Consider the following 12,761-nt stretch of genomic DNA (forward strand, 5'->3'; position numbering starts at 1 on the left):
CCGTCTGCCAATCAGTGTAGTGTGGCAGGCGGTCAAGGTTATTATCAGTCAGTACTGGGGGGGGGGGGTGGTGTTCATCCCCAGGAGGTCTGGAATATACAGGGTCCAGCACAAATAACGCCTCTACTTTATTACATAAAAGTATTTTATTACAAAATCATAAGCATGTAATTCTGTAACATAACAATATCACACTTAAGCACACCATATGACATTTTAGGGGAAATGTTCAAATTAAGACTATTAATTACTACCCCCATATTATTACCCTACCAGCCTCACTCAGTGGTGTTACTTCTGCTGGACCGTGTATTAAAGGGGAAGAGAAGATTTCAGAACTTAGAAACATAAAATTTAATTGGGCCAACACAAATCACAAAAGCACTAAAGAGATACTTTTTATGTACCTCTGCATTGAAAAATACATATTATGTAGCAAATTACTTCTCTGTAGTAGTTTTTTCTTTTCCACAGCCATTTAAATTGCTCTCTTGCACAGGTTGTGGTAATCCCCACACTGTTCTGAGATTCGCATCTATCCCCAACCGGTGAAGAAGTGATTGGTTGTTGTTCCTCAGAGACCACTGCCAGCCTTTTTATCATGCACTTTTCTGAAGAGCCTCTAAAGTCTGCCGCAGTGTCGAACTGGAATTTCATTGTGTGTGTGTGTGTGTGTGTGTGTGTGTTTAATTGTTGTTCTATTACAGTTGTCCCGGCTTCTCCCTGTTGCTCTCCCCTGCCCCGTCCCCCCTGCTCCCACAGCCAATCCCCACCCTGTTGTCCATGTCCATGGGTCATTTATACTTGATCCTTGACTAGTCCTTTCCCCTTTTTTCCCTTTTATCCCTGCCCTCCTCCACCCTTTGGTCACTGTCAGTCTGTTCCTTGTTTCCATGCCGCTGGTTCTATTTTGCTTGTTCGTTTTGTATATTAGTTTCCTCTTATAAGTGAGATCATATGTATTTATCTTTTGTCACCTGGCTTATTCCACTTAGCATAATACTCTCCAGTTCTATCCATGCTACTGCGAAAAGCGGGACTTCCTTCTTTTTTTCTGCTGCATAGTGTTCCATTGTAGCACAGTTTTTTGATCCACTCATTTACTGATGGGCACTCAGGCTGCGTCCAGCCCTGGGCTATTGTAAATAGTGCTGTTGTGAACACAGGTGTGCACAGGTTCTTCTGAATTGGTGTTTCAGGATTCTTGGGGTATAATCCCAGCAGTAGAATCACTGGATCAAAAAGCAGTTCCATTTTTAATTTTTTGAGGAAATTCCGCACTGTTTTCCACAGTGGCTGCACCCGTCTGCACTCCCACCAGCAGTGCACTCTAAATTCCACTCCCGGCTCTCTGGGCATTAGCTAGTGAAACCTAACTGGCCCAGGCCACCATCAATCCTGTCCCCTGCTGCTTAAGCTTCTGCACCCCTCACCATGAACATCTGGAACCACTTTATTCATAACCAGAATCTTCCCTCCTGACTTCTTCAAATCTTACACCGAAATTTGTGGCTTCACCCAGATGGTAGATGTGGGTGGTTAATGCAGCTAAGTAATTAATATTGATTGGTTTGTGCGAATTTTTTCTTCAGTTTGAGTGGATGCTCAGCATGGTGTGAGCATAGTATTTCGCCTCCCCCCCCAGTGTGCAGGTCTCATTTGTAAAGCACCCCATCTTCTGTGTTTTGGAACTTGAGGTCTCACTGCCCAGGTCCTTCTGATATCTGCTCAGATTAGTATGGCTAAATGTATATAGGTGAATGAGTCCTTTTAACATACCATTAATTTTCTGAAAAAAGAAATACTACACCCAGCAAGCACAGGGGAACAGGCGCAAGCACATTCTCCACCTGTGTCAATATAGACACACAGCCGGTCTCTGACCGGTTATGAGACTTCAGGCAAGTCTTCTGACCACTTTAAATTCCATTATCCTCGTTGAAGAAATGGATATCAATAACTTGTTCCATCTTCTGTACAGAGATTGTTATAAAATCAAATGAAAAAGTCATTGTCCTTCAATACAATACAAATATAAATACAGGGTCCAGCAGAAGTAACACCTGCTTAAGTGTGGTTCGTCCGGGTAATAATACGTGTTAATAATTTATAGCTTTAATTCAAACATTTTACGTAGAATATGGTGTGCTTGAGTGTGATAATGTCATGTTACGGAATTACATGCTTATTTTAAAAAAAAAATGTTTTGGAATAAAAGTGTTCGTAGTGAAGAAGGGGCGTTACTTGTGCTGGACACTGCACTCCAAATGCAGTGGGAGTCTATTTCGAACCTGCAAGGTGACATATTAAGGAGTGATGTTGGACAGAGGAGTCCGTGCAAGACATGTGTATCATAATCCAGTTTTTCTCACCTTCTTAAAAGGGGCGTGTTAGCTCAGGAGAACGTTCTTCCTCCTGGGAGTATTTTGATGGTACCATGCAATTCATTAACTGAGGTTGTACAATTCAGTGTTTCGACATGTTCCCAGAGGTGTGTAATCGTCACCACAAGCAATTTTAAACCGCTCTCATCAGCCCCTCCCCCCAGCACTCTGGAACTCATTCGCAGCCCCTCCCTATTCCCTGCAAAGCCCCCAGACCTAGGCGACCAGTAATCTACCTTCTCTCTCCACAGATGTGCTTATTGTGGGCATTTCATATAAGTAGAATTATGCAATAGGTCTTTCACGATTGGCTTCTTTCATTTAATGTTTTCAAAGTTCATTCGTGTTAATTATATGTATCAGAACTACATTTTTTTCCTTATGGCCAAGAAATATTTTGATTGTATGGATATACAAGGTCTGTCCAGAAAAAGTCCAGCCATTGTTAATATAATGAGAACAGTTTGCAGAACATTGATGTAACCTGGCAGCCAGGAAGAGTGGACTGGAATGTGTATGCGTGAACAATGATGACTTCACTGTACTAGTCAGCGGGGGCAGTAGACACTGTTGAGTGAGCATGTGTACTGTGTGGCCGTTGCATTCAAAATGACTGAGTGGAGCAGTAAATCTGCATCATATTTTGCATTAAGCTTGAACATTCCTCTGTGGAAACTGTTGAGATTATTCCAAAGGCTGCAGCTGTGGGCAACAGGTGATTGGCATCTTCATCACAGCAACACACCTGCCTACTCAGGCATTGTGCTCATGCAGAGTTTTTTGGCTAAACATGAAATCACCCAGGTGACTCAGCCCCTCTACAGCAAGGGTGTCAAACTCGTTTTCAGCGGGGGCCACATCAGCCTTGTGGTTGCCTTCAAAAGGCCAAATATAATTTTATGACTGTATAAATGTAACGACTCCTTAACAGTTAAGCGAGAGCTTGGCACTGCCGCAGGGTAGAAACAAGGTGCCAGACCAGATAAAACAAGGTGGGGGGCCACCCATGGGCCTCGTGTTTGCCACCTGTGCTCTGCAGCCTTGATTTGGACCTCTGAACTTCTGGCTTCTTGCCAAACTAAAATCACCTTTGAAAGGGAAAAGATCTCAGACCAGCAGTGAGATTCAGGAAAATACAGTGGGGCAGTTGATGGCAATTGGGAGAACCGTGTGAGGTCCAAGCTGTCTACTTTGAAGGGGACTGAGGCGTCATTTTCTATGTAGTGTTTCTTGTATCTTCTTCAATAAATGTCTCTATTTGTCATATTACATTGCTGGATACCTTCTGGACAGACCTTGTATACCCAAGAGAAATAAAAATATATACCAACATAAAAACTTGTCTACAGATGTTCATAGCAGCGTTATTTACAAGAGCCAAAAAAAAGAAAATGCCTCAATCTTCGCCATCTGATGTGTGGGTAAACAAAGTATGGTATACTCATATGCCTAAGATCAGAGTTGCAGGATTATATGGTGACTCTACATTTAACATTTTCAGGAACTGCTGGCTCTTCTCCAGAGCAGCTGCACCCCTACATGCTCACCAGCAACTTACGAGCATTCTCATTTTCCCACACCCTCATCAATATTTATCTATAGCTTTTTAATTAGAGCCTTCTAAGCATATGAATCAGTGTCTCGCTGACATTTTGCTTTGTATTTCCAAATAGCTAATGATATCAAGCATATTCTCTTGCGTTTATTGGCCATTTCTTTTCTTATTTGCGATAACGTCTATTCAAAAGTTTGCTCCGTCTTCAGTTTTGGTTATTTTTTTTTTATTGTTATAAGAGTACTTAATGTGTTCACAGTTATAAGAGGATACAACTCATTTTCAGGTATATGATTTGCAAATATATTTTCCTTTTCTGTGGGTTACCTTTGTACTTTCTCAGTGGTGTTCTTTGAAGAGCGGACAGTGATGAAATCCAAATTACCTCTTCTTCTTTTGTTGCTTGTGTTGTTGGTATCGTATATAAGAAACCTTTGCCAAATCCAGAATTACGAAGATCTACTCATGCTTTCTTCTAAGAGCTCTATAGTTGTAGCTATGAGAGCAAAAGCGTAGCTGTGACTCACCTTGAGTTTGTTGTTTTATATGATGTAATACACAGTGGCTCATTCTTATTGTTTTTCCACGCGGATGTCAGTTGCCCCAGCTGTGTTTGTTGATAAGCCAGTTCTTCCCCTCACTGAATTGTCTTTGCACCCAGTCAAAAGCCAATCGATGTAAGAGTTTATTTCTGAACTCTGAACGAATTCTTGATTAATTGGACTGTATATCTGTTCTTTTGCCAGTGTCACGCTGCCTTAATGACTGTGGCGTTGTAACAGGGCTTGATAGTAGGAAGGTCCGAGTCCTCCAACTTTGTTTCCCTTTTCAAGATTGTTTTGTCTGTTCTGGGTCCCTTGCATTTCCATGTGAGTTTTAGGATTGGTTTGGAATTTCTGCAAAAGGACTGCCTAGTGTTTGACAAGAATTGCATTGAATGTGTAGATCAATTTTGAGAATATTTTCATCTTAACTACATGATCTTCCAGTTCATGAACATGAAATGTCTTTCCGTTTATTAAGGCCTCCTTTCGTTTCTTTAAACCATGTTTCATGGTTTTCACAGTGCAGGTTTTGCACTTCATTAAATATGCTGTTCTTTTATTCTTTTTGAGGCTATTGTGAATGGAATTGTTTTGACACCATTTTCAGGTTGTCCATTGCTCATGTGTAGATGCACAGTTTATTAGAGCTTGCAGTTTTACCCTGAAATTCTATAAACTTGTTAAGTGAGTTTTGATAATGTTTTAGTAGATTCCTTAGATTTTTTTTTTATACACAAGATTATGTCATTTGCAACTAGCGATAGTTTTACTCTTTCCTTTCCAGTCTGGATACCTTTTCTTCTCTTCCCCGACTGCCTTGGCTAGGACCCCCAGTACAGCACTGATCCGTAGTGGTGAGGGTGGCCATCATTGTCTTCTTCCTGATCTTACGGGGAAAACACTCGGTCTTTCACTGCGAGGCGTGATGTTAGCTGTGAGCTTTCCATAGATGCCGTTTACCAGGTTGAGGATGGCCACTTCTATTCCTACTTTATTGAATGTTTTTTTAAATGAAAGGGTATGTGATTCTGTCAAATGATTTTTCTGTCATTGAGTTGATTGTGCTATTTCTGTTCTTTATTCTATTGACATGCCATATTATATCATTGACTTTTGGATATTAAACTAGCTTTGCATTCTTGGAATAAATTCCACTTGGTCATGGTATTTAATCTATTTTATATGTTGCCAGAGTCAGTCTCCTAGTATTTTTTAGGGTGTTTATATCTATATTCATAAGAAATATTGATCAGTAGCTTTGTTTTTCTTGTAATGTCTTTGGTGGGAGTTCTCTTAAGTCAACCAAAATTAAAGATAAGGAATGAATTTAGGGAGAATTTTTCAGGGCAGAGAAAAAAATTTTAAATCACTGGGTGTCATGGTGAGAATTCTAAAGGCAGGACATTGAGCCTTTAGCAAAGCACGACCTTGAAACTTGGTGGGAAGTTCACAGGGTTTCAGTCGAAGAGCTGTTTCTGCTTCTGTCATTTGCTCAGTCTGTGACTTTAGCAAATTACATAGGATCCACTCACTTCTAAACTCAGGATATGAATATCTACATCAGGCTTGTGTGACTGGGGTTACATAAAGTGATGCAGATAGAAATAGTTTGGGTAAAGGCCAAGTGCTATTAAAATGACAAATTATTAAACCACATGGAGAGAAAAAAGGTGGGGCACATGGAGAAATGGAAGAATATCACCTCCAAAAAAGCTAAACTTTTGAGGTAGCACAGAACCCAATGTGAAGACAGGATCATTTCTTTGAGTTAGAGGCTGGTTTATCTACACAAATGGAATCTCTTTAAAGCTCACATGTGTGATGTGAATGTCACAGGCAAATGGTTCCCTTTATTTGGAGCAGGGGAAAGTCAGCATAGATTTTGCTAAGGAGAATTTCTATTACTTGGGGCAAAGAGAATAACCATATGTTTTGTTTACTTCACATTGCTTTATTGCTTGTTACAAGAAGTTATATTGAGTTTAGTAAGTTTCCATTGAATTACAACCCCCTGCCAAAGGACAGAATTTTCTAGAGGCGGTTTGAAGAAAGCAGAAGAGGAAACAGCCCAGAAATGACTTTGTGCCTTGTTTGTTTGAACTCCTTTCAGAAACAAAGCCGTTCTGCGTAATCAACAACGTGGAGTACAACGATGGAGATCTGTTTCGAATGGACAACTGCCGCTACTGTAAATGCCAAGGGGGCGTTTCCATCTGCTTCACAGCCCAGTGTGGCGCGCTGAGCTGCGAGAGGTACTACGTGCCCGAGGGGGAGTGCTGCCCCGTGTGCGAAGGTGAGGACCGTGCTCATTAAAGATGCATGTGAATATTCATGGCTCGGAGTTTTAGTGTCAAAACTGACCCAGTTCAGTCTCACCCCAAAAGAGGATTATGGAAGGAGTTCCTGTTTTATGGCATCACGGTCTCTCTTTTGGGACCGATAACACCACCTAGACTGTGAAGATTCTGCCCCGAGGGAAGTTATGTCCTGGGTGTAGACAGTGGATCCCCCGTCCCCAGGGGTCGACGTGAGATTTCCCTCAAGTGCTGTCTGTCCTGCCCCTGCAGTTCCAACAGTTGTTAGCGAGTCCTGGGGACGTTCTCTTCCCTGCGACCCTAGAATTCACCTCCTGCTCTCCTTGGGTTGCTCAGCCAGGACAGGACAGCCTTCGTCACCGACAGTCCCAGCCAGCCAGCTCAGAGAGGAACTCACCCTGCGTCCTTCCCATTACCCACGCCCCTCCGAGTGGGGCCAGGACCCTGCTTCTCCCCCTCCTTTGAGAAGGTGAGGTGGAGGTACTGGGGTCATCTTGGGGCGTGGTGTGGCCACCACCCAGAGACCTAACCAAGGCTCTCAGAGCCCGTTCGATGTTCCCTTCCCTCCAAGAAGTAATAGTGTTCCTTCAACAGGCTCCGCCCTCCCATGTTAGGTAATCAGAAATAATACACGTTTCAGAATGATAACTCTGAACCTTATTTACTACAACTCATATTGTAGTAAAGATACTCAAGTTCAGAAATGCAGTCACTTGTCTGAGTGCACGGTGAAGCCAGGAGCAGTGTGCCCTGCCTGTGTCTCTTGTCTCGCATGCTGGGCCGTTCCCCGGGAAGAGTGTCCCACGAGCCTGCTTGTGCCGACCAGGCCTGGCCGTCTGGAGTCAGACGTGTCTGCCTTGCCTGTCACATGAGGCAGGAGGACAGAATGCTGTGTCGTGTGCCATACTTCTCTCTGTTTTCTTAAAATCCCTTTCAGTATTTGAGCTGTATTTAGTACATCATATTGAAGATCAGAGCATGTTTGAAGTATGCCAGCTACATTACTGACATTGAGCGGTAATTCATAGCGGTGAAGTCCTTTCCCCTTTAAGAAATTATTTTAGCCAACATAGGAGAAAGGTGGTTCACTGTTTAGATGTCTTTTGGATTTTTAAAAAGCACATCAAACTTTGAACCTTCCCGTGGGTTTGTTCCCAGCCTCCCCCCAGTTAGCACGGTCTCGGAAACTGCGTAGCAGTGGTGGGAAAACGTGGTCTGTGTAGTAATCGGGATGAGTTGTTTGGGCACAGACCCGGTTATGTCTCACTTCCTGGCATTCGGACCCAGGCTCAAAGCAGAAATGAAGTATGCAATGTAATCTTTATAAAGGAATTTATAAAGTCTTATCTCACTCGGGGCTCTTGGCTGCTTACATCTCTGGAAGATTGGCTTTCTAAAGAGGTGTCTGTGTGATTCTGAATTTTGGCTTTTTTCTTATAATGCCCTGTGACCTCTTTAGTATAAAGAGGTCCAAACTCAAAATTGTGTGGACTTCCCTCCCATCACAGCAGCACTTGCTTGTTGAGACCAGACTTTATGTGTTTTTCAAAAAAAGGAAATTGATTTATCTAGTCACTCCCATTATCATGGTATTTGGGAACTTTGTATGCAGCATTTATGTCCTCTTTGCTAACCTCAGAAAACATTTTATTTTATAGTAGCCTTGGCTGCTTTTGTCTTTCATCCTCGCTTGGCTGCCCAGCTCACAGGGAGAAACATAGCATAGGTTTAGTTTTCCCCACAGGGCATAAGTAGTGATGCCCCACCACCACGGTGTGTCTCAACCAGCCTTGTGGTGAGCAAGGCCACAGTGACAGCCCGTGCTCTCTTCAGTATTGTCCACACGGACCTCCAGGCACCCTGAGATAGAGTTCTGTTCGTCCTGGAAGTAACACTGTTAGTCGAAGTTAGACGAGGGCATTATCCTTTCCACTTCACAGGGAGTGAAATTGAGGTGTGATAAACATGTAAATGGACAACTTGGAAGGCGTTGTCAGAGCCTAAGGTGGATCTGAGTTTTCTGATTGCCAAGCCCCAGCTCCATGCCCAGAGTTGTGCAACTTTATGAAGTGATAACACCCACACACTGGGTTTTATGCTGCAGGTTCCCCGTCCTGCGGGCTTGGGGGTGGACGTAAATTCAGCGTGACAGCGACTTTTGCATGTGCCCGCAGAGACAGATACCTGTGCAGCCCTGAGCTGCTGCTGCTGCTGCTCACGATGGAAAAGAGCTGTTGATAACCAGGACCTGGGAGAAATGTGTCCGCATTCAGGCAGAGATAAGACAGGTAGGATGCCCTAAATCTCACTGTGAACTTTTGCTTTAATTTAGACCCAGTGTATCCTTTCAACAACCCCGCCGGCTGCTATGCCAGTGGGCAGATCCGCGCCCACGGGGACCGGTGGCGGGAAGACGACTGCACCTTCTGCCAGTGCATCAACGGGGAGCCCCACTGCGTCGCCACGGTCTGCGGGCAGAACTGCATGAACCCCGTCAAAGTGCCTGGGGAGTGCTGCCCCGTGTGCGAAGGTGAGCCTCGCCTCGTCCGTTCTCCCAAGTCCCCGGCGAACGTGTCGTGTGGTCTGAGCTGCTACCATCACGTGCCTTGTTTGTTTGTTTGTTATTTCCTTGGGTGTGATGTTTGCCTCACGCCCTTACCAGTTGCCGACGAATTTATCATTTGGGGGAAATGTTGCAAATTCACAGAGGAGGATCGTGGGGTCTGTTTTACCACTGCAGACATAGTTTTCTGAATACTTCACAAGAATATATATCTTTTAATTCAGTTCACTTCAAGTCTAATTAACATCCAAAGGTCAGAGCAGTGAAATAAAATTGGGAATAAGACCCATATGACTCCAGCATAGCATGTTCGACCTGTGATGCTCCACAAGTCTGAGCCCAAGAGTCTGAGCCACTAGGAAAAGAGCCCGGAGCCATCAGAAGCAGTTTGCACTGCCTTCTGTCCTCACTCCGAGCACCTGTCCTACTTCTAATTTCAAGGTGGCGCTGGCTTTGCGGTCCCTCTCGTGCTTGTGCTTACGTCTTGGTTCCCACATTCACTGCCTGTCACCCCGTTTAATGGAATGGACCCTGAGGCATCCTGAACCAGTCTTTTGTCTCACCCTCTATTTCAGTCCATTTCCCATGACCTGGGAAGATTCTTTACACACTCATGCACATCAGTCTTCATCCTCCGTCCATTTCTGTTAGTATAGAAAAGAGGTCGGATATTTATACTGACCAATCGATCCAATAGAGAATATTCGTCATTAAGCATATTTGCATAGTAGAGTGAACTGAAGTGGGTCACAAATGAATCTGTATTGGAGATGAATCCTTCTAAAATTTTAGGGGGGAAAAAAACAGCTATTAAGGAACCCACAGTTCTTTTCAGGAATTCATTCAGTAAACCCAGTCCTCTATCAAGAAGTCTTCTGCTTCTACCGAAATGTTCATAAACTCCCATTTTAGAGCCTGCCTGGCTTACTTCCTTCACTTCTGAGGGGTTAGCATTATTAACAGCCTTAAAAATCATATAAAAATGTAAGCCCGAGGACTCCAGTTCCGTTGACATCACCGATTCCCTCACCATCACTAGTCAGAGTGCAGCTGCCACGCTTCACAACTTTATGGCTTCCAGGTGACCAGCCAGCTTTGTGGGAATCACCCACCCCTCCCTCACATGCATGCCTCTCCCACCCCCTAAGGGCAGTGAGCGGCTCAGTCTGGCCAACGGAGTGTGTGCAGAAGTGTGTGTGCCTGATGCACACTCGACTGTATGGGAAAGGGCGCCTTGCCAAAACTGGTGAAGGTGAGAATGTCTGTCCCTGAGAATTAGAGGCGCTCTGTTGTCAACTTGAAATATTTAAGTATGTATGTGCGTGATAATGTAAGAAAAATTAAAAGCAGAAATATGTAATCCAGTAAGCCCTAACACATTAACTTCAGGAATCTTGAATCATAGATGGAAAGTGAGATTATGAAATGGTGTAAAAAAAAAAAAACAGGGCCTTCCTGAAAGTGCATGGAGGGAACGCAGCCCTTCTGCCGCACTCATCTTCACCACTGGCGTGCGTACTGTGAATAGAGGGGGGCAGTCGGTAAACAGAACTAAATACACGTGAAACTGGCTGATTTATTCTCACGTCTGTAGCTGTTGGCGTGGGCGGTGAGCGCTGCTTTGATCACTTCACGTTGGGCGTCTGTGGCGCAGACAGGGCTGTGGTCTAATCTCGCCCGCACTGTTTGAGGAGAGAATGGCAGCTTTGGTTGGCCCTTGATTGTAAAACATTATTAAGAACCTCCTGTAATCTGCAAATGCCATTGGACTCAAAGAGGAATGAGCAACAGCTCACGGTTTACGTCACAGAGAATATTTAGGCTGTTTTGACTTAACCCAAGAGACAAAGAATGTCCGCATTCGGATTGTGTGGGGTGAGTGGTTTGTATGTGAACCTGATTTCCGTGAATCCTTACAACACCACTGTGCAGAGGATCTGCTTAGTCCATTTTAGAGGTGTAGAAATCAAAATCCAGAGAGGTTTAGATCACTTCCTCCAAGATCAATTGCCATTATGTAGCCTGAGCCTGGGATGCAGTAGTCTGTTGGATTCAGCTGCATTTTTGTCTGCTCCCGCTGCTCCCAGTGCCGGCTCAGTTTACTCACGCCCCAGTTTTCAGTTCCCTTGCTGGTGCTGGGAGAGATAGGAGTGGTTAAGGGGGAGAAATCATTGGCAGTTTGACGGCTACCCCAGGTGTTTCTGACGTGACCTCCCACCGCACAGAACTCAGCATCTTTATCCCAAGCTCACAGGTTCTCCTGGCCCCAGTTCCTTTGTGTCTCCTTCACGCCCTTTATCAAACCTCTTCAAAGATTCCCTGTCTGGTTCTCAGAGAACTAATTTATCTTGTATGTCTTATTTTTGTTTTCAACTGAGGTAAGTAGTGAGTTTCATATAAGATTTTGTTTGCTCTTCAGTGACCCTCCCATTTTATGCTGTAATCGGGGCACAGAAAGTTTCTTTTGGTGTGGCATCAGAAACCGCACACAGCTTCAGATAATGGTGCTCTACACAAGGTTGTTTATTATTAATAAGAAGAAGCTTAAAAATAATGTAAGGTGAATGATGCTACAAGGTTATTTGTTGTTATTAAGAAGAAGAAGAAACTTACAAAATAATACAAGGTGAATGAATTGCATTATTTAGTTTGTAGGATCCGAGAGAGTCAGTAGGACTGTTTGAAAATATTTTTCTCAGCAGCATATTACAGAGGGATTTTAGGTGACTTCAGAATAGCGAAAGGATTGGATGAAGTAAGATAAAAGCAAGGTTAATGTGCAATACACAATCACCCAGCATTATTTAGAGAAAAACAGAAATACTGGCATTTATGCAGGTTGTCCACACAATAAATTCCTCTGCACACAGATGTATAACAAACCTGGGCCCTTGCTCTATTAGCTGCAATCCCAAGGTACATAGTCAGAGCCTGAAATTATATGAAAGAACTCACACAAAGACCGTGTGTTTCAATTTTTGTTCTAAATGAATGACTGCATTACCAAATACAGTGTGTAGGACTTGCAGGGAGGAGGAAGGACTGTGTAGTGGCTTTGATTCTTATTAAAGATACATACCTTCCACGTGGCAACATGATGTGCTCAGTTACTCCTGGAACACTGGGGACATGATGCTGGAGGCCTGCAAAGACCAGGCAGTCACTTGACAGCTCACTCGACTCCCAAGTACCTAAGTGCTTTTTAAACGGGCACTGAAGTACTCTCGTAGTTAAGTCTTACCAAGTTATTGTCAACACCCAATTCAGGTGTACAGATAAGCCATCCCAGTCGGCAGGTCTGTAACCGATTGTGTCCTTATGATTGACCTGCCGCTTTCCCTCTACTCCCTCTCTGTTCATCTATCACGTCATTTTTATTTCCTGGCTCCTGTAAAGAGC

The 12,761-nt window shown here is 43.7% G+C and overlaps 1 protein-coding gene across 1 annotated transcript in view; it reads left to right on the forward strand.

Moving 5' to 3' along the window:
- The window catches only part of CRIM1 (cysteine rich transmembrane BMP regulator 1), a 178,856-nt gene that overhangs the window by 108,250 nt on the left and 57,845 nt on the right, over positions 1–12,761 (forward strand). Inside the window, exons 6-7 of the mRNA XM_037165394.2 lie at positions 6,595–6,777; positions 9,132–9,329. Of these exons, the coding sequence (XP_037021289.2) occupies positions 6,595–6,777; positions 9,132–9,329 (381 nt within the window). The remainder of the gene's footprint in view (positions 1–6,594; positions 6,778–9,131; positions 9,330–12,761) is intronic.

Source organism: Artibeus jamaicensis, unplaced genomic scaffold (assembly GCF_021234435.1).
Source record: "Artibeus jamaicensis isolate MK-2021 breed Jamaican fruit bat unplaced genomic scaffold, CSHL_Jam_final contig_465, whole genome shotgun sequence".
Classification (NCBI taxonomy): Eukaryota; Metazoa; Chordata; class Mammalia; order Chiroptera; family Phyllostomidae; genus Artibeus; species Artibeus jamaicensis.